Source organism: Lipotes vexillifer, unplaced genomic scaffold, assembly GCF_000442215.2.
Source record: "Lipotes vexillifer unplaced genomic scaffold, Lipotes_vexillifer_v1.1 scaffold1106, whole genome shotgun sequence".
NCBI lineage: Eukaryota > Metazoa > Chordata > Mammalia > Artiodactyla > Lipotidae > Lipotes > Lipotes vexillifer.
The window spans coordinates 241,873-264,856 of NW_006776601.1; the positions used below are offsets into that span (position 1 = coordinate 241,873).

The 22,984-nt window shown below is 42.0% G+C and overlaps 1 protein-coding gene across 2 annotated transcripts in view; it reads left to right on the plus strand.

Annotated features, from left to right (window-relative positions):
- The first annotated feature begins 7,276 nt into the window (after window positions 1-7,276).
- The window catches only part of ILDR1 (immunoglobulin like domain containing receptor 1), a 40,167-nt gene continuing 24,459 nt past the window's right edge, over window positions 7,277-22,984 (plus strand). For both annotated transcript variants that reach the window (XM_007450497.1, XM_007450498.1), the window contains exons 1-2: window positions 7,277-7,372; window positions 20,700-20,870. In XM_007450497.1, coding sequence (XP_007450559.1) covers window positions 7,318-7,372; window positions 20,700-20,870 — 226 coding nt within the window. In that variant the 5' untranslated portion in view covers window positions 7,277-7,317. The remainder of the gene's footprint in view (window positions 7,373-20,699; window positions 20,871-22,984) is intronic.

Consider the following 22,984-nt stretch of genomic DNA (forward strand, 5'->3'; position numbering starts at 1 on the left):
CACATCTCAGGATCATAGTCTTTGGAGTAGAAACTCTCCTATTCTGTCACTCAAGGTGGCGGCAAAGCAAAGTTACTAAAGAGAAGCTGACATAGATGTGTTGGAAAGTGTTTCATTTAGGGACTGTGCTAGGGAATACCCTGTTTGGTAACAAATATGTGGGGCATTCTTTTATCCAGCTCACCCTTCAACTAGCTTCTCAACTCTGCCTGCACATTAGAACCACCTGGGAACTTAAAAAAAAAAATACTCCTTCCTGGGCCTCCCCATAGACTAATTGAACCAGAGTCTCTGAAGTGGGCTGGAAAGAACTGGATATTCTGACCCTCATTGAGCTTTGCTGAGATGTGCATGGAGTGAGCTCATCATCTTAGAGGAGCTCTGAGTCTGAATAGCAAACTGGGCCTTGACACAAGAGGAAGAAACACTAGAGAGGAAAAAAAAATCCCTCTGGTGGTAGCAAAACTCCAGGCTTTCTGCCTTTGTTGCTATGACCTGAGGACATGGACCTCTTCTCTTTGGCTCCAGCCTCAGGAATGCAGCCCCATCCCCCCAGCCCCACCCCCACCCCAGTTCGTCTCTGGTTTCTCTCCTTATGATAAAATATTGAGAGAACCAGATTTTTAGGCCTTTCAATGACAAGTGCAATTAAAATACATGGGTCTCATGCTTTGGCAGAACATGGAGTCTACCCCTTTGCTCAGAATGGGCAGAACCCAACAGGATCCTTCTCTCAGGGAGGTCACCCTTAGAGATACGTTGGTTCTGTATTCCTCTGTCCAGCTAAGGGACCCTAACATCTTCCTAATCTGGGTTCTTCTCACCTTTGAACTGTAGAATGCCAGAGCTGGGAGGGACCAAGGAGGTTATCTCATGCAGTTTCCCATTTGATAGATAAAAACATCTAGGCCCAAAGTGACTTAAATAAAGTCACACTGAATGCCGGTGGAAATGTCATGACACAAACACACTTGGTCTGATTCTACACCCAGTGCTCACTCTCTTTTTTTGTCTTGAAAGTATTTTTTAAATACCTAAGATACCAAAGATACAGAAAAGCACACAAAATAATATAATCTCACACTTATACTACCTAAATTTAACTGATTTTACCTTTTTAGCATATTTGTTTCAAATATTAAAAAAAAAAAATGTCACAGATTCAGCTAAAGTCCCTTCCAACCCATTTCTCGCCTCTCCCTCTCTCAGGAGTAACAACACTCTAATATTGGTGAATCCCATTCCGCTGAATGTTTTTATACTTTGTTCTACATATATATGAATCTTCTGTAACAGTACACGATATTGTTTTGTGCCTTAACATTTGACAAAACAGTATCTTGCAACTTCTTTATTCATATAACATTATATTTGTAATGTTCATCCATGGTATAGATCTAGTTAATTTATTTTAACAGTGGCATATTATCTCATTCCATTGATAAGCCCTATCTTATTATTTCTCTCCAGTAGAAAGTTGTTTCCAAGTTTTGAACAACTTGCTTTGCAGTGAACACCCATGCACATGTACCTGTGTTCACAAGAGTTGAGAGTTTCTATAGAGTGGAGACCTAGAGGGGAAATCACAAGATCCTAGGATATGTTCACCTTCAACTTTATGAGGCTTTGTAAAATTGTTCTTCAAAGTAGTTGAACCAATTTACACTTCTCACATCTTTACTAATGCTTAGTTGGCTTAGACTTTTACATTTTAACCAGTTTGTCAAATGTGAAGTAGCATTTGTTGTTTTAAATTTCCAGTTTTTGATTACTAGTCAAGTTGAGCATCTTTTAATATGTTTAATACTGAATCAGATTTCCTCTAATGTGAATTGCCTGTTCATCTCCCTTACCATTGGATTGTGTCCTGCTTACTTTTTAGGAGTTTTTAAACATTTGTTGGTTATAATTTTTTTGCCTTTTGAATGCACAGCAAATATATTTTTCCAGTTTGTGGTTTGTTTGTTCACTTTGTATATGTTGTCTTTTGTTTATAGAACTTTTAAATTTAATATAGTCTTATGTATCAGTCTTCCTTAATGAATTATTCTTTTTGTTTTCTGTTTAAGAATTCAGTCTTTTCTACAAGGTCATATGGGTATTCTATATTTTCTTATAAAAAACTGAAATTCTTGCCTTTATTATGTAGATTTTAATCAGTTTGGAATTTTGTATGTGGTATGAAGAAAAGATACACCTTATCTTTTAATACAACAGACACTAATTGTCCCAGCAACACTTACTTAATAGTTTATGGTTGTCCCATTGCATTATAATGCCATCTCTGTTATATATCAAGTTCCCATTATTATGGGTGCCTATTTCCAGAATCTCTTTTACATTCAACTTATCTGTCTATCTATATGCCAGTGCCACATTGTTTTAATTACTCTAGCTTTATCATTTGAAGAGGCAAATTCCCCCTTCCTCCTAATTTTTCTTCAAAATTATTTAGCTACTTATCACCGTATAATTTCCTTTTAATCTTAGAAATGGCTTGTGAAGTTTTACAGAGATTTTTTTCAGAATTTTGTTAGAAATATATAGAATTTGATTAATTGGGGAAATATTACCATCCTTAGTGATATTGAGTATTCTTATCTATGAGCATGGTACATCTTTGTATTTATTTAAATCTTTAAAAAATGTCTTCAGTACCTTTTTTCAAATTTCTTCATAAAGCTGTTCCACATATATTTTTAGATTTATTCTTAGTTACTTTATAGATTTATTGCTATTGCAAATGTATACTTTAAATTCATTTCTTCTAAATCGATATTGTTGGTATATACAAACACCAGTGACATTAGTATATTGACCTTGTTTCCAGCAATCTTTCTTGTTAGTCCTTATATATAATTTATAGATTCTCTTCAATGTTTTGTGTAGATAATCATAATGTAACATCTTTATTCTTCATTTTCAGACTTTTACTTTTTATTTTCTTATTATACTAGTTATAATATCCTGTAAAATGTTGACTAGGAATGGTAATAATAAACGTATTTGTTCTCAAACTCCTTTTACTAGATTCTACCACCTCCTGCTTTTAGCCCTACTCCAAGATAAATTGTCTTGTTATATCCCACTAATCCAGAAGGTTTCTCAGTCCCTACTAACCCAGACCTCCCTATATAGTTGTGCAGCTCCTACTAACCTAATGTAACCAGATCGCACTTAATAAAGATGTCCAACCCTCCATAGGATTTTCATTTGGATGGTCCACTATTCTCTCAGGTGCAGTGTGTTTGAAGTGATTCAAAACCTTTCTATATATCTATGTTCTTTAAAGGCATCACCATCCACCCAGGCTCAATAGTCAGAAACTTATATTCTTCTCTCAATTCCCACATCTAATTTATCACCAATCTTGTCAATTCTATATTCGAAATATCTGCCCAAGTATTCTCTCCTCTCCATTCCCAACACCAATGACTGGCTTAAGCCCTCAGTATCTCCCACCTTGACTATAGTATCAGTTTCCTAACTGGTCTCCCTGCCTTTCATCTCAGTTCTCACCTACCATTCTTACTGCTACCAAGTTTATCTTTCTAAAATGCAAGTCTGATCATGCCTCGCCCAGCTTAAGACTCTTCACTGGCTTCCCAGTGTCTATTATATGAAGTCTTAGTAATCCAGCTGGTCATGCAAGGCCCTTTATTTACCCTGGCTAGCTCCCTAACATACTTTCCTACCACTCCCCACCTTGCTCTATAGTCCAGCAGAACTCAAGTGCTTATAATTCAGCTATGCTATTTCTTGGTTCCATGATTCTTCACATACTGGTCTCTCTGCTTGAATTACTCTGGCAAAATCTTATTTGTTTTCAAACCCAGATCACGTGTCACTTCCTCCAGAAACTATGGATTAACAGCTCAACAAATATTTACTGAGCACTACCTATATACCAGGTACTATGCTATATGCCAGGCATACAAAGATGAATAAGACATACTCCAAATGGTGCAGCATCAGTTGGTGACTTTCTTTTCTTGCCCTCCTTTACCTTTAACTGCCTGAAGCATAATTTTTATTTACATGTTCTTTTGTTTTCTCCATTCTTGATAAATACACATATAGATGTAGAAATATCACAATATTCTCAAATACAGATGCATATGCACATATAGACTCAGTATTCAGAACATTCATGGATACAGTTTCAACTAGGAAGTACAATTATAAATGGTGAGATCATAAGCTCAGTACTTTGTGGTCAGAGCCTGGACCAGTCGACACATAGAAGCACAGCATAACTAGAGTAGTTAATTAAGGGTGTGTGCTCTGAAGACAGGTTGCTTGAGTTTGCATCTCAGCTCTATTACTTACAAACTGGGTGGCCCTGGGTAAATAACTGAATCTTTGTGCCTCAAGTTCATCAGCTATAAAATAGGGTCAGTGATAGTCCTTGCCTCATAGTGTTGTTGAAAGAATTATTGAAGTTAAAACAAAAAGTGCTCAGAATAGTGCCTAGCACAATGTAAGTGTTTAATAATAGTAGCTGTTATTATTTTGCAGATGAGGACACTTTTGTCTCAATCAGTAGCAGCAGGTCAAATGATTTTTACTTCTATATCTAGCAATGAAAAAACTATTTGTTCTGAGCCAAATGTATAATCTTATCTAATCTTTGTTGAATAAATGGCACATGTTGGCAAAATGACTGGCCCAGGAGAGCTCATGACAGTGGAATGGAGTTTTTCTTTGTCTGGAGCTAAATGGCATATGTGGAAAGAAACTGCTTTAGCACACGCTGATAGAGTCAACTATGCACATTGAGATGTAACTAGGTGAGAGTGCATGGTGGTATAATAACTAAGAGCACAAGATCTGGAATCAGATTGCCTCACTTAGGTTCATAACTCCACCACTTACTAGCTTTGTCACCTTGGGCAAGTTACTTCTTTGTATTTCAGCTTCCATTCCGTAAAATGGGATTGATAGTAAGTTCCTATTTCATACAGTTATTGTGGGAATTTAATGAGATAATGCATGTAAAGCACGTAGAACATTACTTGGTACATAATATGTAATAAGTGGTGAAGAAAAAAAGATGCACATAGTAGACAGAGGACCATATAAAGTTAACCTAAGTGTTCACTACAAGAGAAGAAATGGAGGTAGATGTTCAGTTGAATGAGTGATTCTCAAGAGAAAATAAGGGAATTTTCTAATTCTACTACACTTGGAATAACCTTTGTTAAAGTCATTATTTTGCTGTTGTTGTTCCTATGTAAGTCTCAACATATTCCCCCAGTTATGTTTGGGTTAGACCACCAGGCTTTCCCAGAATATGTTCCATGGGACATCTGCCCTAAGATATGTATGAGAAAAAAAGGTTTTGTGGTTGAACAATGCTGCATGACATATTCTCTTGGAAATTCAAATGTATATTAGCACCCTAAGGGGTTGATAGGTCCTGGAAAAATGTTTCGTTTAGTTTAACCCAGAATTTCTTGAATATATTTGATCAAAGAGCCCTTTTTCCATATACTATTTATTAACATTCCATGGAACTACTGTTCCATGGAATAAACATGGAGAAATGCTGACTTCAGTGAATAGCAAAATGACCTTAATACCAAAGCAAGGGCTAAGGGAGGTATAGGTGTGGGAAGGAGAGGGGTCATACTTTTTTAGACTGGATTGAAAATTTCCCTAGAACAATTCTCAAAGCCAGGAATCACACAAATCCCTCAGGGTCACAAACTCTCAAACATGTACAAGGTTCCTGGGAGCACATGCAGGATCCCTGGAAGGTGTTGGGGGAGCACCCCTCACTCACATTGTATCCTGCTGCTCCTGCTGTGCTGGGATCCCACTGTGGAAGATCCAAAGGCTCCTAAACACACTGTGCCATCTGCCTTTGGCCATGCACTTCCTGATTTTACTTCCTACTTTTTAGAAGAGAAGAGGCTACAAGAAAACTATTTAAAGTGGAGAGGATCTATAGGGGAACCAGAGGCCAGACCCGGGAGTGGAGGGGGGAGGAGGGGATTTGGAGAGAAGAGACTGGGTTGAAACCTCCAGTCAGATTCAGGACAAGGATGCTCCTCTGGGTGGAGGCGAGAAGAGGGACTCCAGTAGTGCCAAGCAAAGAGGAGCCTTCCTGGCAGAGCAAAACAGGAGATACACTTAGGAGAAATAATACTGGCTTGTAAGGTCGGTGAGCAGAATAGGAGCTCCCTGAGGGCAGAAACCATGTTCAATGCATTTTTATAACTATTTTCTTCAGGAAAAAGGTGGTGGCTAGGAGGAGGGGGGAATTGTGTTTGTTACAGAACGGGGAGCACAGTGAGAAATCCCTGATAAAGGAGAGGTGTATAAGGTGGCTTGCTGTCTATTTATATTGGCCAGTGTTTATGTCACTTTCCAAATTAATGTCATTGGTTGGCTGGTTCCTGAAGGCAAGTGTGCCTTCCTCCTCTGATTTGCTTTACCCCTTACTTCCTACCAAGGAAGAAGGAGAGACTGGGAATACATCCTAGGTGGCCTGGTGCAAAGAGACCTAGAATCTTTCACCTTGGGTGGCTGAGGTCTGTGAGGGGCTGCTGAGCTGCATGCAGGATGGCAAATAATAAGGCCTAAACCAATATTAACGATGCCTAACTATGGATGGGGGGAGCAGGGTTTTTTCTTACTTCCGTTAATTTATATTTTTTTCTAACTTTTCTATAATGAGCACCCTTTTCTTTTATAACTTGGAAAATTAGGTCTATTTCTCTAGTTCACACCCCACCATCTTTATTTATAGAAAACCTGAACAATCATTACACATAAACTTCCTATTAGTGTGTTTTTAGTGGGGGAAAAAATGTTTTCCAAGCACGTGTGAGTGAATGGAAACATACGGCAGGAAATATTCCCAAGAAAGTTATATCCACATAATTCTACGAAGAGTGAGGGAGAAATTTGCTAGGGGTAAGATTTCCCAAGAACTTCTGGGGAAAATGGTAACAGGCTCTTATAGGTGGGAGGCGAGAATGGCACGAGATGGTGTTTCGGTGAGGAGAATCACCTGGCAGCCTGCCTGGGGGGCGGTGGCAGGTAGGAAGGGTGGCCGCGGGCCAGGGCCGGGGCGGAGCAGGAAACGGCGGCGCGCGGAGCGGGAGGTGGAGCCGCGGGGAGCTCCCAGGTGGACTGGAGCCGGGCGGTACCTGCCCGCGGAGCCGGACCGGTCCTCCCGCCGCGCCGCGCGCAGTGAGCGGAAAGCGGGGGGATTCCTTCGAGAAGTGGTGCGCCCTGAACCGGCCGCTGATGAAGACAGACACAGTGTCCCTGGAGCCCCTGAGCTGAAACGGACCGGAGAGGGCCGGCATGGGCCCCGAGCTGCCCGCACCTTGGCTGCTGCTCTTCACCTGGTTCCCAGCAGGTGAGCCGTGGGAAAATGGGTCCCACCCGGGGCCCAAGGGGAGAGGAAGCCATTGTTGCCTGGCCTTGCAGAGCTGGCCACAGGCAGGACAGCGGAGGCCCGGGCCGCGCTCAGGTGGCTCTTGGCACGGGCGCCAGGAGTTGCGGGGACTGAATCGAGTTTCTGCCTGTGGGAACCTGTTGTTTTCTTCTTTTATTAGCCTAGGCCCTTCCGAAACAGGTGCAACTATGGAAGAAGCCAGGAGCCTCTGGGCATCTCCTCCTGCTCTTTAGGCACTTCTTGGTCTCTAAAGCCAAATTGATAGAGGCGGAAACACCACTCTTACAATTCCTAATTGTAATTCCTAATTCCCACTTCTGACCCTGGGCACCCCATCCTCAGAATTAGGACTTTGTAGCCAGCAGTCATCTAGGTCAAAAGAATAGTAAAAGAAGCCTTACAGACAAAAATCCCATTAGGGTATAAAACCCAATCCTTAAATCACCAGCGTGATGTTTTAAAAGCTGTTCTATTTTTACAAAGAATATTGAACGCTCAACATTTTTCAAACACAATGATTATAACCAAAGGGTATATTCTTTTTTTTTGGAATTTTATTTTATTTTTATACAGCAGGTTCTTATTAGTTATCTGTTTTATACATATTGGTGTATATATGTCAATCCCAATCTCCCAATTCATCCCTCTTTCCCCCTTTGGTGTCCATACGTTTGTTCTCTACATCTGTGTCTCTATTTCTGCCTTGCAAACCGGTTCATCTATACCATTTTTCTAGATTTTACATATATGTGTTAATGCATGATATTTGTTTTTCTCTTTCTGACTTACTTCACTCTGTATGACAGTCTCTAGGTCCATCCACGTCTCTACAAATGACCCAATTTCATTCCTTTTTATGCTGAGTAATATTCCATTGTATATATGTACCACATCTTTATCCATTCGTCTGTCGATGGGCATTTAGGTTGCTTCCATGACCTGGCTACTGTAAATAGTGCTGCAATGAACATTGGGGTGCATGTGTCTTTCTGAATTATCGTTTTCTCTGGGTATATGCCCAGCAGTGGGATTGCTGTGTCATATGGTAATTCTATTTTTAGTTTTTTAAGGAACCTCCATACTGTTCTCCATAGTGGTGGTATCAATTTACATTCCCACCAACAGTGCAAGAGGGTTCCCTTTTCTCCACACCCCCTCCATCATTTGTTGTTTGTAGATTTTCTGATGATGCCCATTCTAACTGGTGTGAGGTGATACCTCATTATAGTTTTGGTTTGCATTTCTCTAATAATTAGTGATGTTGAGCAGCTTTTCATGTGCTTCTTGGCCATCTGTATGTCTTCTTTGGAGAAATGTCTATTTAGGTCTTCTGCACATTTTTGGATTGGTTGTTTGTTATTCTAATATTGAGCTGCATGAACTGTTTATATATTTTGGAGATTAATCCTTTGTCCTTTGATTCGTTTGCAAATATTTTCTCCCACTCTGAGGGTTGTCTTTTCATCTTGTTTGTAGTTTCCTTTGCTGTGCAAAAGCTTTTAAGTTTCATTAGGTCCCATGTGTTTATTTTTGTTTTTATTTACATTACCCTAGGAGGTGGGTCAAAAAAGGTCTTGCTGTGATTTATGTCAAAGAATTTTCCACCTATGTTTTCCTCTAAGAGTTTTATAGTGTCCGGTCTTACATTTAGGTCTTCAATCCATTTTGAGTTTATTTTTGTGTATTGTATTAGGGAGTGTTCTAATTTCATTCTTTTACATGTAGCTGCCCAGTTTTCCCAGCACCACCTATTGAAGAGACTGTCTTTTCTCCATTGTATATCCTTGCCTCCTTTGTCATAGATTAGTTGACCATAGGTGTGTGGGTTTATCTCTAGGCTTTCTATCCTGTTCCATTGATCTATATTTCTGTTTTTGTGCCAGTACCATATTGTCTTGATTACTGTAGCTTTGTAGTATAGTCTGAAGTCAGAGAGTCTGATTCCTCCAGCTCCATTTTTTTTCCCTGAAGACTGCTTTGGCAGTATCTCCATACAAATTTTAAGATTTTTTGTTCCAGTTCTGTAAAAACTGCCACTGGTAATTTGATAGGGATTGCATTGAATCTGTAGATTGCTTTGGGCAGTATAGTCATTTTCACAATATTGATTCTTCCAATCCAAGAACATGGTATATCTCTCCTTCTGTTTGTGTCATCTTTGGTTTCTTTCATCAGTGTCTTATAGTTTTCTGAGTACAGGTCTGTTACCTCCTTAGGTAGGTTTATTCCTAGGTATTTTATTCTTTTTGTTGCAATGGTGAATGGGATTTTTCCTTAATTTCTCTTTCTGATCTTTCATTGTTAGTGTATAGGAATGCAAGAGATTTCTGTGTATTAATTTTGTATCCTGCAACTTTACCAAATTCATTGATTAGCTCTAGTAGTTTTCTGGTGGCTAAAGGGTATATTCTTAAAGTAAGCAAATTGCTAAATGGACAGAGACTTCAGAAAGTGGAGCTCCAGGTGTTCATGAACCAACCATGCAGTGTGAGTAGCCAGGATACTGAGGTGGTCAAATAATACAGACTGCTGTATTTGCCTGGCATTCGTTAAATGGAAGCCTACCTGCGTGACACATTTTAGAAGCAAAGAATGCTGAACATGGAAAAATCCTAAGTCCAGGAAGAAATACAATTTACATTGTGACATATACACACATATATGAGATTTATAAAATAGGAACAAAAGGTATACACACACACACACACAAAACCAGTTACTATGTTAGATAAGAGAATAACAAATTAACATTAAATATTACTTTAATAACATTTAAATTCATAGAAAGTATTCCCCAAATTAACAGTATTAAATAGAAAAATCCACTAAGTTGATTTTCTCAAGACCCACTGCAAACTGAGGTATGAACTTTGGAAAACCCTGCATTAGAACGTATTCATTTTGGTCTGTCACCTTGTTCTCTTCTGTTTCTAAAGAAAAGTCAACCCAGCTCTCTGATTAGCATCCAAGTTTCTGCAGTTGCGAAGTGTGGGTCAGTAGAGAGATTATGTCAGATGTGGGTACTGGCTAGTTGGTGTGGCTTGGGGCCTCTGATGAAGCCTCTGAGGTCAGGAAGTCCTGTGAAGTTACCAGAGTCTTTATGTTTGGAGCTGTGGAGAGATGGGTTGTCAGAGGGTTTTGTGTGTGTGTAATTCTCCAAACTGTTTTTCCTTAAAAAGAAAGAAGTCTTTTTTATCACACGAGTGATATTTGCTTCTTAAAACAGAGCCTTAAGATAAGGCTAAAGTAAGTTCCTATAGCCCTTTGCATTATTGGCTAATAGCTCTGGTTACCTTCATCCAACCTCAAAGTTTATTCCTGGAATGAAAAGTTTAGATTCCACCCCCCGCCCCCCCACTGCCAAATTCTAAAAGGTTGTGTGTTGTTTGTACTTTTGTGAATATTTAAAAAGATCTTAGAGAGGTGTTAACTTATAGATCCACGTAGTTATCAACTTATATTATTCTTTGGGAAATCAGAGAGCTGACTTCTAAGGGACAAGATTCTCAGAGAGCATCTAGACCAGGAGCTTCCCCTTGGTGGTGGGGGTGAAGGTTGGGATCATACTGAAGACCTAATGACATCTTGGTCCCTGAAACAGTAGATAGTAAAAAGTAGAGCTTCTCAGGTGTTGGATAAGGGACTGTCCACTTGAGTCCTCCCTTACCCCCCACCCCCCTGCCGTGAGGCTCCCTGAAGTACCTCCCAGAACCCCAGTGCTCTGCGAACACAGGTAGAAATCACTCCCAGTCCTTGTCTTCTCCTCCCAGCCAGTTTTACAGATAAGGAAATCTGTGTCCAGGGAAGTCAGGCATCTCAAGTTGACACAGTGGAGTTGGTTTGAGAGCTGGGGCGACGGGAACCCTGGCGTCCTCACTCTTAGTCCATTGCTCTTTCACCTATTTCATACCACGGAGCAGGTTTGTTTTGTCTAATTGAATCCTGGTAGAAATAGAAATTGGCTACCTCCTGGATGTATAGCCAGATGTTAATTATTAAACCTCTTGCCTCAACAACAATGCAGTGGGATGAGATGCTAGGTAATTACTGTACTGTCTGCCTAAGTTTCTTTCAGCCTAATACTTTATTTCATTATTTGAAGTCCTTAGGGGAGAAATAAGATTGTGTGTTTTAAGAATTAGGAAGACTCTGATCATGTCTTGTCTTTCTCCAGTCCTCCTTTCTGGATCTGCCAATCTACAAATCTTAGGGTAAGGTGGGGTCAGAGGAAAGCATTCTACACTTTCTTCATTTCCCAAACCCAGTTAATCACCATGTGCTATTGCTTAATCCCAGCACCTTAACCATTTCCTTGCCTCTAGGCCTGCTACCTCGCTGCCTAGTTTCAACCATCCTCTACCCAGATGATAGGTTAGCCTACCTGGATTAATCTTTCCCACCTGAGTCCTCCAAGAACCTCTACTATATCCCCATAGTTTATATGAGTGGATTAAAGCTCTTTGGAATTCAAGCTTCACTCATTATGGCCTCACTAACATGGGCAGCCTTGTCTCCACTACTATGAGCACGCTCTTGTACCCTCTGTCCCCCCAACATACACCCTTCGTCCTTGCTTTTTGTCTGGCCATATGGTTGACTTTAACCATTTGTTTTCTGTACTTTCAGAGCACTTAAACTTTGTTCCAAGCAGCTTAGCCTGTCTTGTATGAATTTATTTGTTTGTTTATTCAGCAGAGGTTTAATGCACACCACGTGCCAGATGTACTCTCAAACAAAAGCAGACACGGCTTTGGTCCCCATGGTGCTTATGGTCTAAAGGAAATACAAGCAAATGTAGAAATACAACTATGATAGGGACCATGAGAAAGAGATACAGGGTACCACAAGAGCATATAATAGATGGATTTTGCTCATTCAGGAGGCCCTCCTTGGAGAAATGATGCTTATATTGAGAGCTGAGGGGTGGTCATCCCAAACAAATGAATAGCATGTGCAGGGCTGCTGGATAGGAGCTCAGTGAGAACGAGAGGTGGCAAGAATATCAGTGTGACTGAGAGGAGGAAGCCACCGGACGTGTGGTGGAAAGGAGGCCAGGGATAGGTAGGACCAGATATGCATGGCCTCGTGGGTCATGGTAGAAGGCTTTGTATTTATCATAAGAACAATGGACAGCTTTTGGAGATATTTAAGGAGAAAGAGTTGGGAGACGGGTGTGGAATCCACGTGGAGGAAAACCAGAGTATGTGCAGGTACCAGTTAAGCTGAAGCAGTATCCAGGCTGGAAGTGATGGTAGCTTGTGCTAGGGTGATGGTGATGATGGAGAGACAGAGATTCCAGAAATACTTAGGAGACAAATAAACCCAATTTGATAATAGATTTTATATGGAGTGAGGAAGAAAGAGACATCAAGGACGATTCCTAGTTTTCAGTCTTGTCCATTCACTGAGACGGGAAATAGGGAAGAAGCCCAAGTTTGTACAGAAGGAATAGGATTTAGATTTGGGGTCTGATTTAGATTCTGAAACAACCAAGAAGAGCTATGAGGAGGATTTGGACCCGTGCGTCTTCTTGGCTCTTATTGTATAGTAGTAGGATTTGTTATTCAAAGCTCTGCCAGTTTCTAAGCAATCCTATAAAGCTTAGCCATGACCAGAGGTACCTTGTTTATCCATTTACTTATGTATTGTTGACTTTCCCCAAGAGTATAAGTTCCAAGAGTACAGGGACCTTGTCTCTCTCATTAGCTACTTTACCCCCATCATCTGGAACAGCACCTGGCTCATAGTAGGTATTCAATAAATGAGTGAATGAGTGACCTCTGAAGGCCCAGGGCACACAGAAATTTGTCATTCTGGTGAGACTTAAATTTGCATGTGCTCTGAGATTAGCATGTGGGGACACAGATGAGTCACTGAGTCACAGACACTGAGAGTCTGACTTTGGGAAACCCCAAGCATCTGCCTCTCAACCAGGTCTTGTTGTCCTCTACCCCTAATAACCAAAGGATATCAAATTTAAACCACCTGAGGGGCTATTTTTTTCACCTAGTAGTTTATCAAGAATTTTTTAAAGATTGATATTTCCCCTGTTGGAAAGATTGTGGTGAAACATGGGAGTGTCACACACTGTTGATGGGAATATAAATTTCTTTCCTGAATTATCTATTAAAATATAAAAGCCTTATCCCCTTTGACCCAGTACTCTCTCTTTGAGAAATACATCCTACTAGAATAAAAGCATGCATGTGAAGAGATACTTTATATAATATAAAGGTATTCATTTCCACAAATTATTTCAGCATTGTTTGTAATAGTGAAATATTAGAAACAGCCTAAATGCCCATCATTAGAAAAATGGGTAAATTATGGTTCATCCATGTAGCGAATTTTCATGCAGCCACTATAATTTAGATCCATATATACTGAGATAGAATATAATGATATCTCATTAGTTTGAAGAGAAAACAAAGTTGCAGGTCAATGTACATAATATGATTAATTAAAAAAAAAAGACACCATGTAGGAAAAGATGTGGAGGGTAGACACCAAATTATGGTGCCTCTGGAGAGTAGAGTTCATAGTGAGCAAGGATGAATATTTTACTTTATACCCTTCTCTATTGTTTGAAGTTTCTTATTATTTATCTTATAAATAAAAAAGGAAGAAAGGGGTTTCTCTACAAAATAGTTAAAATAAATTTGTGAATGTCTCTTAAAGGGTTAAACCTCCACCATTAGGAAACTTATCCAGAGGGCAGGTGGTACAATGGAAACTGTAGGATTTGGGATTTTAGAGGTATACGCTTATATCTAGTTTTGCTATTTACTAGCTGTGTGGCTTCAAACCAGTTACTTAACCTCCCTGAGGATTTTCCTCATCTATGAAATTGAGATAAAAATAAGGCTGATCTTATGGGGGTTTGCCAAGGTTAAACTACATACTGCATAATGAAGCCCCCAATACCATGCTGACCAACACTGAAGTGCTCGGTAGTTACCAGTTTCCTCCCGAGGGTAGACATAGGCTTCTGCCACCCCAAGCCTAACAGCCTTCGAGAAGCACCCCCAGACCTTTGTTAAACGTGCAATATGTAGACATAATTCCTCCCCCGCCCCAACCTGCTTCTTTCTCCCCTTTTCTCCTCTCCTTGCTCTCTCCGTCCCTTACTACTTGTCCATGCATTGCCAGGCCCTCTTCCCCTTGATTCCTCTTCTGTTTGCACTGTTATCTGAGGAAATGTAATAAATACTGATGGTAAATATACTTGGGGAGATAGCTTGCCCTGACATAAACTCTGATAGGATTAAACCCGTGTACTTTTTGTTAACCTGATTAGTGGAGCAGAGGTGCCTGGGTGCCTGAAAAACAGGAATCAAGACCCTCCATCGGAGGCACCATTAGGCCACTGCCTCTTGCTGGGAAAGACCTTGCTCTCCTTCCTGCCTGCCACTCCCTTCCAAGCAAGACTCTTCACGTGGAAAGGAGGGGAAATGCCATCCAGTCCCCTGAAAATGATTCTTAGTTTAAAAGGAAAAAAAACTTTTGTACCTATATCCCTATACTGTATGGATAATATGTTCTAGAAACTATAAAACATCTTGCCCACTCTGATACTACACAGGGAAGACAGGCTGAATAAATAAATGTGCAAAGATCTGCATCTATTTGGGAACACATGGCATTTAGTTGTAAAGATACTCTTTTTTTTTAATTGGTAATATTTACCTTCCACTTCAACGCGGGATGGTAGTCCCCACTCTGCTTAGCAGCGTAGTCTTGGAAAGTACCTCATGGCGGGAAACAGAGAATCCCCTTCTCCTTCCCTCCTTCCCATGAGCTCTGCTATCTCATCTGAAGTTACCTTTCCACCCTTACAGATCTCCCTTCCTCTTTCACAGAGACAAACTGTGAATGGGTTTGCCAGGTACGACGCAGCTTTAAAAGCTTTTAATGCACTAACTCATTTTGCAAAGAGAAGGCAGTAATGATAGCTTACATTTGTATCATTTTAATTCATTCAAAATGCTTTTGCATGCTGTTCTCAATTGATCTCAACCTCTTGAAGTGGGCAAGATAAGAACAAATGATACAAATAATAGCTACTGTTTATTGAGTGTCTCTTATGTGCCAGGCTCTTTGCTAAATGCTGGACATATTTATCTCATTTAACCCTCACTATTACCCTATCAGGCACGTATTATCATCATCCCAATTTTGCATACATAGAAACAACTGTAGTTTGGAAATAACTTGTCAGGTCTTTTAGCTAGCAGGGGAGTGGAGGCAGAATTTGAACTCAGAAAATCAGTCTCCAGAATTAATGTTTTCGGGAGAAAATTATAGACACAACTAGGCAATTAGATGGTGATGAACTGGGGAGAAGGAGATGCCACAGGATGAAGGGAATTTAAGAACAGAAAGAAAATTTAAGAATTTGAAAGCCCGTAGTACCAGGTTTAAAAGAGCAAGGATGCAACCAGGACACATATAAACAGAACACTTATCTTTTTGAATCTCTTCATATTTTCAGCCCAGATTCTGCTGCCCTTAGTCTCTTCTTGAAAACTTTACCCGCTTAGTAGTGTGCGTGCCCAGTGTGGTTAGTTTTACAGAGAAATTAGAGGCTAAAGGAAAAGATAGGAGGTTTCTGCCTTTGAAATGGTCTGTCTTGCTACTTCCTCTCTCTGCCTCCCAATCTGGAAATTCCTCCTGCTTTTTGAGAGTCCAGTGCCTGACTTCTACTTGGAAAGTAAGGCTTGCTGTCTTGGGAAAGATTGGATTTGGTGTGAGCAAGACCCGAGTTCAAATCCTGAGGCTGAGAGGGCTTGGTTTATTATAGTCTCTGAACTTTTGCCCACAGATATGAGCAGGGCTGACCCCACCCTAGGGAATTTTGTGAGGATTAGAGACAGTGTATGTACATCACCTGGTACACAGTAGATGCTGAAACCCAGAGCAACAGCTGAGAAGAAGGGAGAAGGGTTTGCTGGTTGCTCCATACCTTTTGGCCTGAGACTCTCCCCCACTCTCCATGTGAGGGTGGGCGAGGGGTGAAGGTCTGGGAGCTGTTCAGGATGCTGTAGGGCCAACAGACCCCTGGAGGGAGTGTGAGTGAGCTCAGTCTGGTCAGATATGTGGGAACCTGGCGTATTTCAAGGCTTGAAATTCACGTAAGGCATGAAATTAAAGAGAGGATAAAAGAGAAATACCAGGCAACGAGTGCTGACGTTGATAAAGGTGAGTCAAGCCACCCCACGTGTGCTTTGTCCATAACAAGAGCATTCATGGAAAAGAAGCTGAGTGCGCATTTGGTAATGAAGGTGATCACCCTTGTCCCCATTTTTCTGCCTCAGGGTGTCAGATTCAGCCATCTTCAAAGCTACCCCAGAGCAACTTCTGGCTCCAACCAAATACCCTCTCTGACTCCCAGCAAACCTGCACTACCCCCCAGCAGATATTCCACCTCTATACAAATAATGTTGACTGGAGTCCTTTGAATAAACTGTCATTTGTATTGAATTACCATTCAGCAAAATAAAGAACATGTAGCTTATTAATCACGGTGTTAGAGTAGCTGCCGCCCGTTGTATATTAATTATTGCTCGTGTAGCCTGGCCCCATATGCTCTGATTATTTGCAAGCTATTGAATACCAAACATCTTCCTTTATTTAAAGAATAGCCAGGTAGAGTGGCAAGAGACTGCTCAGGGGCAGAATCTTGGCTCCAACCCCCTTAGAAAATGAATGACCACAGTCAAGCCACTTGCCTTATCCAATCCTAGATTTGCTGTGTATGCACCGGCACAACCTGTTTCCTCCCAGGGCTCATATTTAGGGAGTAAATGAAAATATTTGAAAGTGCTTTGTGAACCTAAGATTTTGTTTACACCACAAATCAATGTTTTTCTCTCTATTCCAATCCATGCGTGTTACTGAACAAAATAAGCTAGTGTTGACAGTGCCATCCTATTCATTGTCAGCTACTTACCTGTAGCTGCTTCTGGTATTCAGTTAAAGCTGTGTTGGGTAAAAGCTCCAAGGCCTACTTCAGGTCAGTTCTGGAAAAAACCAAAGAGGTGGTGAAGGTGGAGAAGCAAAAATAAAAAATCAGATTATGAAATAATCCTTGTTAGGCTTGAGATACTAGTCATTAGCTCTTCCATCCTGATGGGACTGATTTCCAGGAACACTACAGCTAGTAGAGACAGCAGCTATTTCCCACAAACTCCTCAAGGCTTATTTTCAAAGTGATGTTCTTTTTCCATTCACAACTAAATAAGGAAGTTATCCATCTTCCTAAAAACATCATTTTCACCTTATTACTATTCTTCAGGAAAGCCTTCAGTGATTATCCATTAACTGGAAATAGACTCTGGAGTGCAATTTACACTCCACCCCATCTCCCCACTTCCTACTCCCCACCACCAGCTTGCCTTATTTATCCTCTGTCTATAAAGCCAGAGGCACCAGCTGGGTTGGTTCCCTCCAGGTTCTCCAAGGAACTGCCCCTTCCTGATAAGGGCCTTTTCTCACTCCTTTCTTCCATCCTGACACAATGAGTCTCTCTGCCCTCTCCCTATTTTTCATGTATCATGGTTTTTTTTTTTTTTTTTTTTTTTTTTTGCGGATCGCGGACCTCTCACTGTTGTGGCCTCTCCCGTTGCGGAGCACAGGCTCTGGAAGCACAGGCTCAGTGGCCATGGCTCACGGGCCCAGCCTCTCCGCGGCATGTGGGATCTTCCCGGACCGGGGCATGAACCCGTGTCCCCTGCATCAGCAGGCGGACTCTCAACCACTGCACCACCAGGGAAGCCCTCACGTATCATCTTAATCCTACTTGGGTTTTAGGGTCTAGCTTAAATCTCTTCCTTCTATGATGCTTCCCACCCACAGGTCTCCCCCACACTGCTGCAGACCCTCTCTCTAGCATGGCTGTCACTGGCACATCCTCATTACAGCCCAGCCCTGGAGATGGCTCAGGTCATTTCTGGGGACCAGAGCCTGTCCCAAGCAACATTCTGCTACCTCTCTGTGGACATGAGAAAAGTGGCTGCTGGTGGCCATCATAAACCATGGTGGCTGTCTTATGAGGGTTGTGTCCAGAAGGCGAGGCAGGACCCAGAACCATGTGGCTCTGGCCATTGAGTCAGGCTCACCCAGCTGCTCTATAACAGGGGTGACTGTGTTTATTTTGTTTATGGGAGTTACTCAGTCAAAATGAAGGTAGCTCCACCTGAGAACTCTATTGGAGGGACTCCCAGCTTGAACCCCTTTCTCCTTGGCCCTCATAATTAGGGAAAAAAGGAAAAAGACTCATACAGTGTCACTAACATGGCAGCATATATGCCAGCACCTTGCCAGGTACCATCCCAAGTGCCAGGCGTGGGTTATCTCATTGCATTCTTGCAAGGACCTGATTAGGTTGGTACTGTTATAATCTCCATTCATAGCTGAGGAAACACAAGCTCAGAGAGAGTAAATAACTTGTCTAACGTCCAAGTGAGTAGTACAGTTTGGTTTGTACCCAGTTGGATCTGAGTCCAAAGCCTGGGTTTACTTTAGCTAGTCTACACCAGTGGTTCTCAAAGTATGGTACCCATCAAAGTAGTATCATTATCTCCTGGAAATTTGTTAGAAATATAAGTTCTTGGGTCTCACGCAAGTCCTACTGAATTAGAAACTCCTGCTGACGGTGATCTGGGCTGTCATGAGTACTCCTGGTGGTGCATGCTCAAGTTTGAATACTACTGCTCTACACTAAACCTCCTGTGAGAAGGCCCCTATAACTTGGCCTAGAATCCACATTGACATAGGAACATCTGAAGATGCTGGTTATGTGTGGACTTCTGACCATGTCAGAGTCCCACCTGACATTTCTGTGCCACCTGGTTCCTCATCAACACACACTTGGAGCTTTCAGTATATCTGTAGATTTGGAGGGTAAGGGGAGAAAGTTTTTAAAAAGTAAAAAGAAAAATTGTTAGTTCCTTCAAGTCTTTCGTGATAAAATTTGTCACAGTCTGATCATTTTTTTATTTTCTTTATGCTTATGTCGACCAGTTGAACTGCCAATTTTCACTGGTCATTCATTCCATCATTTATTCAACAAACATTTGTTGGATGCCAAGGAGGTGACAGGCACAGTATGAGGCTCTTGTGTTTGAACAGTGAGTCAGAGGCAAACCCAGTTGGCCTTCTCAGAGCCTACAGTAGACAGGCCATCCCCAGAAGTGTGAAATGCTCTGCCTGGGGGTAGGATGAAGCACTTTGGGAAAACAGAGGAAAGCCCCTCTCCCAGACTTGTAGTCAGAGGAGGCTTCTTGAGGAGGTAAGGGTGCAGCTGAAGACCTAAGAAATAAGTAGTACTTAGCCTGGTGAAGGGAGTGGAGTGGCAGCTGGTGATGTGGAAGAGTGCTCCAGCCAAGAGATGTACCTGTGGGAGCATCTGGGGAAGACAGCAATCCTAGCATGGGAAGGACTGAGGCAAGTCCAGAGTGGCTGAAGCCCCGAGTGGGGGTGGGCATGAAGGGAGATGAGGCCACAGAGAAAGGCTGAAGGCAGACGTGACTGGCCTCCTAGGCCAGGGTAGAGAGGTTGAACTTTATCCTTAGGGAAATGGGAAAACATCTTAAGAAGAGTAGTGACATGAAAAATTATATATATTAGCAAAGTCACTCCAGTACATACATGGCCTTCTTTTTTTTTTAAAGAAGATGTTGGGGGTAGGAGTTTATTAATTAATTAATTAATTTTTGCCGTGTTGGGTCTTCATTTCTGTGCGAGGGCTTTCTCTAGTTGTGGCGAGTGGGGGCCACTCTTCATCGCAGTGCACGGGCCTCTCACTGTTGCGGCCTCTTTTGTTGCAGAGCACAGGCTCCAGACGCGCAGGCTCAGTAGTTGTGGCTCACGGGCCCAGTTGCTCCGCAGCATGTGGGATCCTCCCAGACCAGGGCTCGAACCCATGTCCCCTGCATCGGCAGACAGGCTCTCAACCCCTGCACCACCGGGGAAGCCCCATGGCCTTCTTTTAATATCGTTCTTTATCATTGTTGGATGTGTTATCACTCCCTAGGGACTGGGAGCACCTTGGGAGTCATGGTTTTTGCTCTTTTTCTCCTCCATCTCCTCCAGGGTGTCTGTGCAGTTTCCGTCCCAACCCTGCCCAGGCTAAGTAAGAACACAGACAGCTTGTGAGCTGCTCCCAACCAGTCAGGCGGTGTGTTTGCTTGTGTGCCATGCTTTTATTGCCCCATGAATAGAAGTAGGTCACCCCTTAGAGACCTACCTAAGGTCTGCCTTCAGCCTTGTCTCCTGCTCTTGGCTGCAGGGTGTGTGTCCTTGCTGGTGACAGTCCAGCACACGGAGCGCTATGTCACCCTGTTTGCCTCCGTCGTTCTCAAATGTGACTACACCACCTCTGCCCAGCTCCAGGATGTGGTGGTGACGTGGCGCTTCAAGTCCTTCTGCAAGGACCCCATCTTTGATTACTACTCTGCATGTGAGTGCCCTCATCCCTACCCCCTGCTCTCCCGGAGTCCTTCTGTGAAGTACCGCCATTAGGGTATAGGAATTATTTAGGATCACAAATCCTTATAGTGAGAAGAAGCCAGAAAGATCACTTAATACTGTCCCCTCGTTTTATAGATAAACAGACGGAGGCCAGGTAGATGAAATAACTTATTCAGGGTCACATAATATTTATTTATTTTAAAATTTAAAATTTAAATTTTAAAATTTAATTTTTTAAAATTAAATTAAAATTTAAAATTTAAATTTTAAAAATTTAAATAAAATTTAAAATTTAAAATTTATGTCTCACCTTGTTCTAAAATAAATGAAAAATAAAATGAAAAAATAAATGAAGCCAGCTTAGACATTAAATAAAAGGCAGAGCAAGTCGTGACTCCTAGTTCATTCCTGGTTGCCCACCCATGCGCTAAGATGAGGATGTAGGTCTGCCTCTCATCACCCCCACCTCCTCCGAATGCAGACGAGAAGACTCCTACCTGCCCCCCAATGACGCATGAGGAGGTGGGATCCTCAGACCAGGGCTCGAACCCATGTCCCCTGCATCGGCAGACAGGCTCTCAACCCCTGCACCACCGGGGAAGCCCCATGGCCTTCTTTTAATATCGTTCTTTATCATTGTTGGATGTGTTATCACTCCCTAGGGACTGGGAGCACCTTGGGAGTCATGGTTTTTGCTCTTTTTCTCCTCCATCTCCTCCAGGGTGTCTGTGCAGTTTCCGTCCCAACCCTGCCCAGGCTAAGTAAGAACACAGACAGCTTGTGAGCTGCTCCCAACCAGTCAGGCGGTGTGTTTGCTTGTGTGCCATGCTTTTATTGCCCCATGAATAGAAGTAGGTCACCCCTTAGAGACCTACCTAAGGTCTGCCTTCAGCCTTGTCTCCTGCTCTTGGCTGCAGGGTGTGTGTCCTTGCTGGTGACAGTCCAGCACACGGAGCGCTATGTCACCCTGTTTGCCTCCGTCGTTCTCAAATGTGACTACACCACCTCTGCCCAGCTCCAGGATGTGGTGGTGACGTGGCGCTTCAAGTCCTTCTGCAAGGACCCCATCTTTGATTACTACTCTGCATGTGAGTGCCCTCATCCCTACCCCCTGCTCTCCCGGAGTCCTTCTGTGAAGTACCGCCATTAGGGTATAGGAATTATTTAGGATCACAAATCCTTATAGTGAGAAGAAGCCAGAAAGATCACTTAATACTGTCCCCTCGTTTTATAGATAAACAGACGGAGGCCAGGTAGATGAAATAACTTATTCAGGGTCACATAATATTTATTTATTTTAAAATTTAAAATTTAAATTTTAAAATTTAATTTTTTAAAATTAAATTAAAATTTAAAATTTAAATTTTAAAAATTTAAATAAAATTTAAAATTTAAAATTTATGTCTCACCTTGTTCTAAAATAAATGAAAAATAAAATGAAAAAATAAATGAAGCCAGCTTAGACATTAAATAAAAGGCAGAGCAAGTCGTGACTCCTAGTTCATTCCTGGTTGCCCACCCATGCGCTAAGATGAGGATGTAGGTCTGCCTCTCATCACCCCCACCTCCTCCGAATGCAGACGAGAAGACTCCTACCTGCCCCCCAATGACGCATGAGGAGTGGTCACTTGTGAGCCTCCCGCCCACTGCCACACTACCTTCTAGAGCCAGCCTTCCTGGTGGACAGTCAGTCCTCTGTGGACTAAACACTCTCAGTGCTGGAGAGCTCCTGGCCACAGGCAGCCTGTTCATTGTTGGACATCCCTGAGTGCTGTGCAGCTCTCCCCACGCTTAGCCAAGTCCTGCCTTTCACGTCAGTCCTGCTGTCTGAAACCAAAGCTCTTCCCTAGCTGCCCACCTCTGCCTCTCTCAAGAAACAAAGGAACCCTGATCCCCACCAACAGCCTGGGACAATTAACCGTTAGAAATTCGGAGAATAGAAGTAGATACCCTGTTCACAGGAAGGAACTGAGCTTCCTGAGGTGAGGAAAAGCAAGGGGAGACATCAGCTTTACCTTTTTTAGCCCTAATATCTTACAATATGAACTCCAAAACCTAACTGTCTGAGCCACCCACAGAGCCTGACATTGTCCCCAAAACACC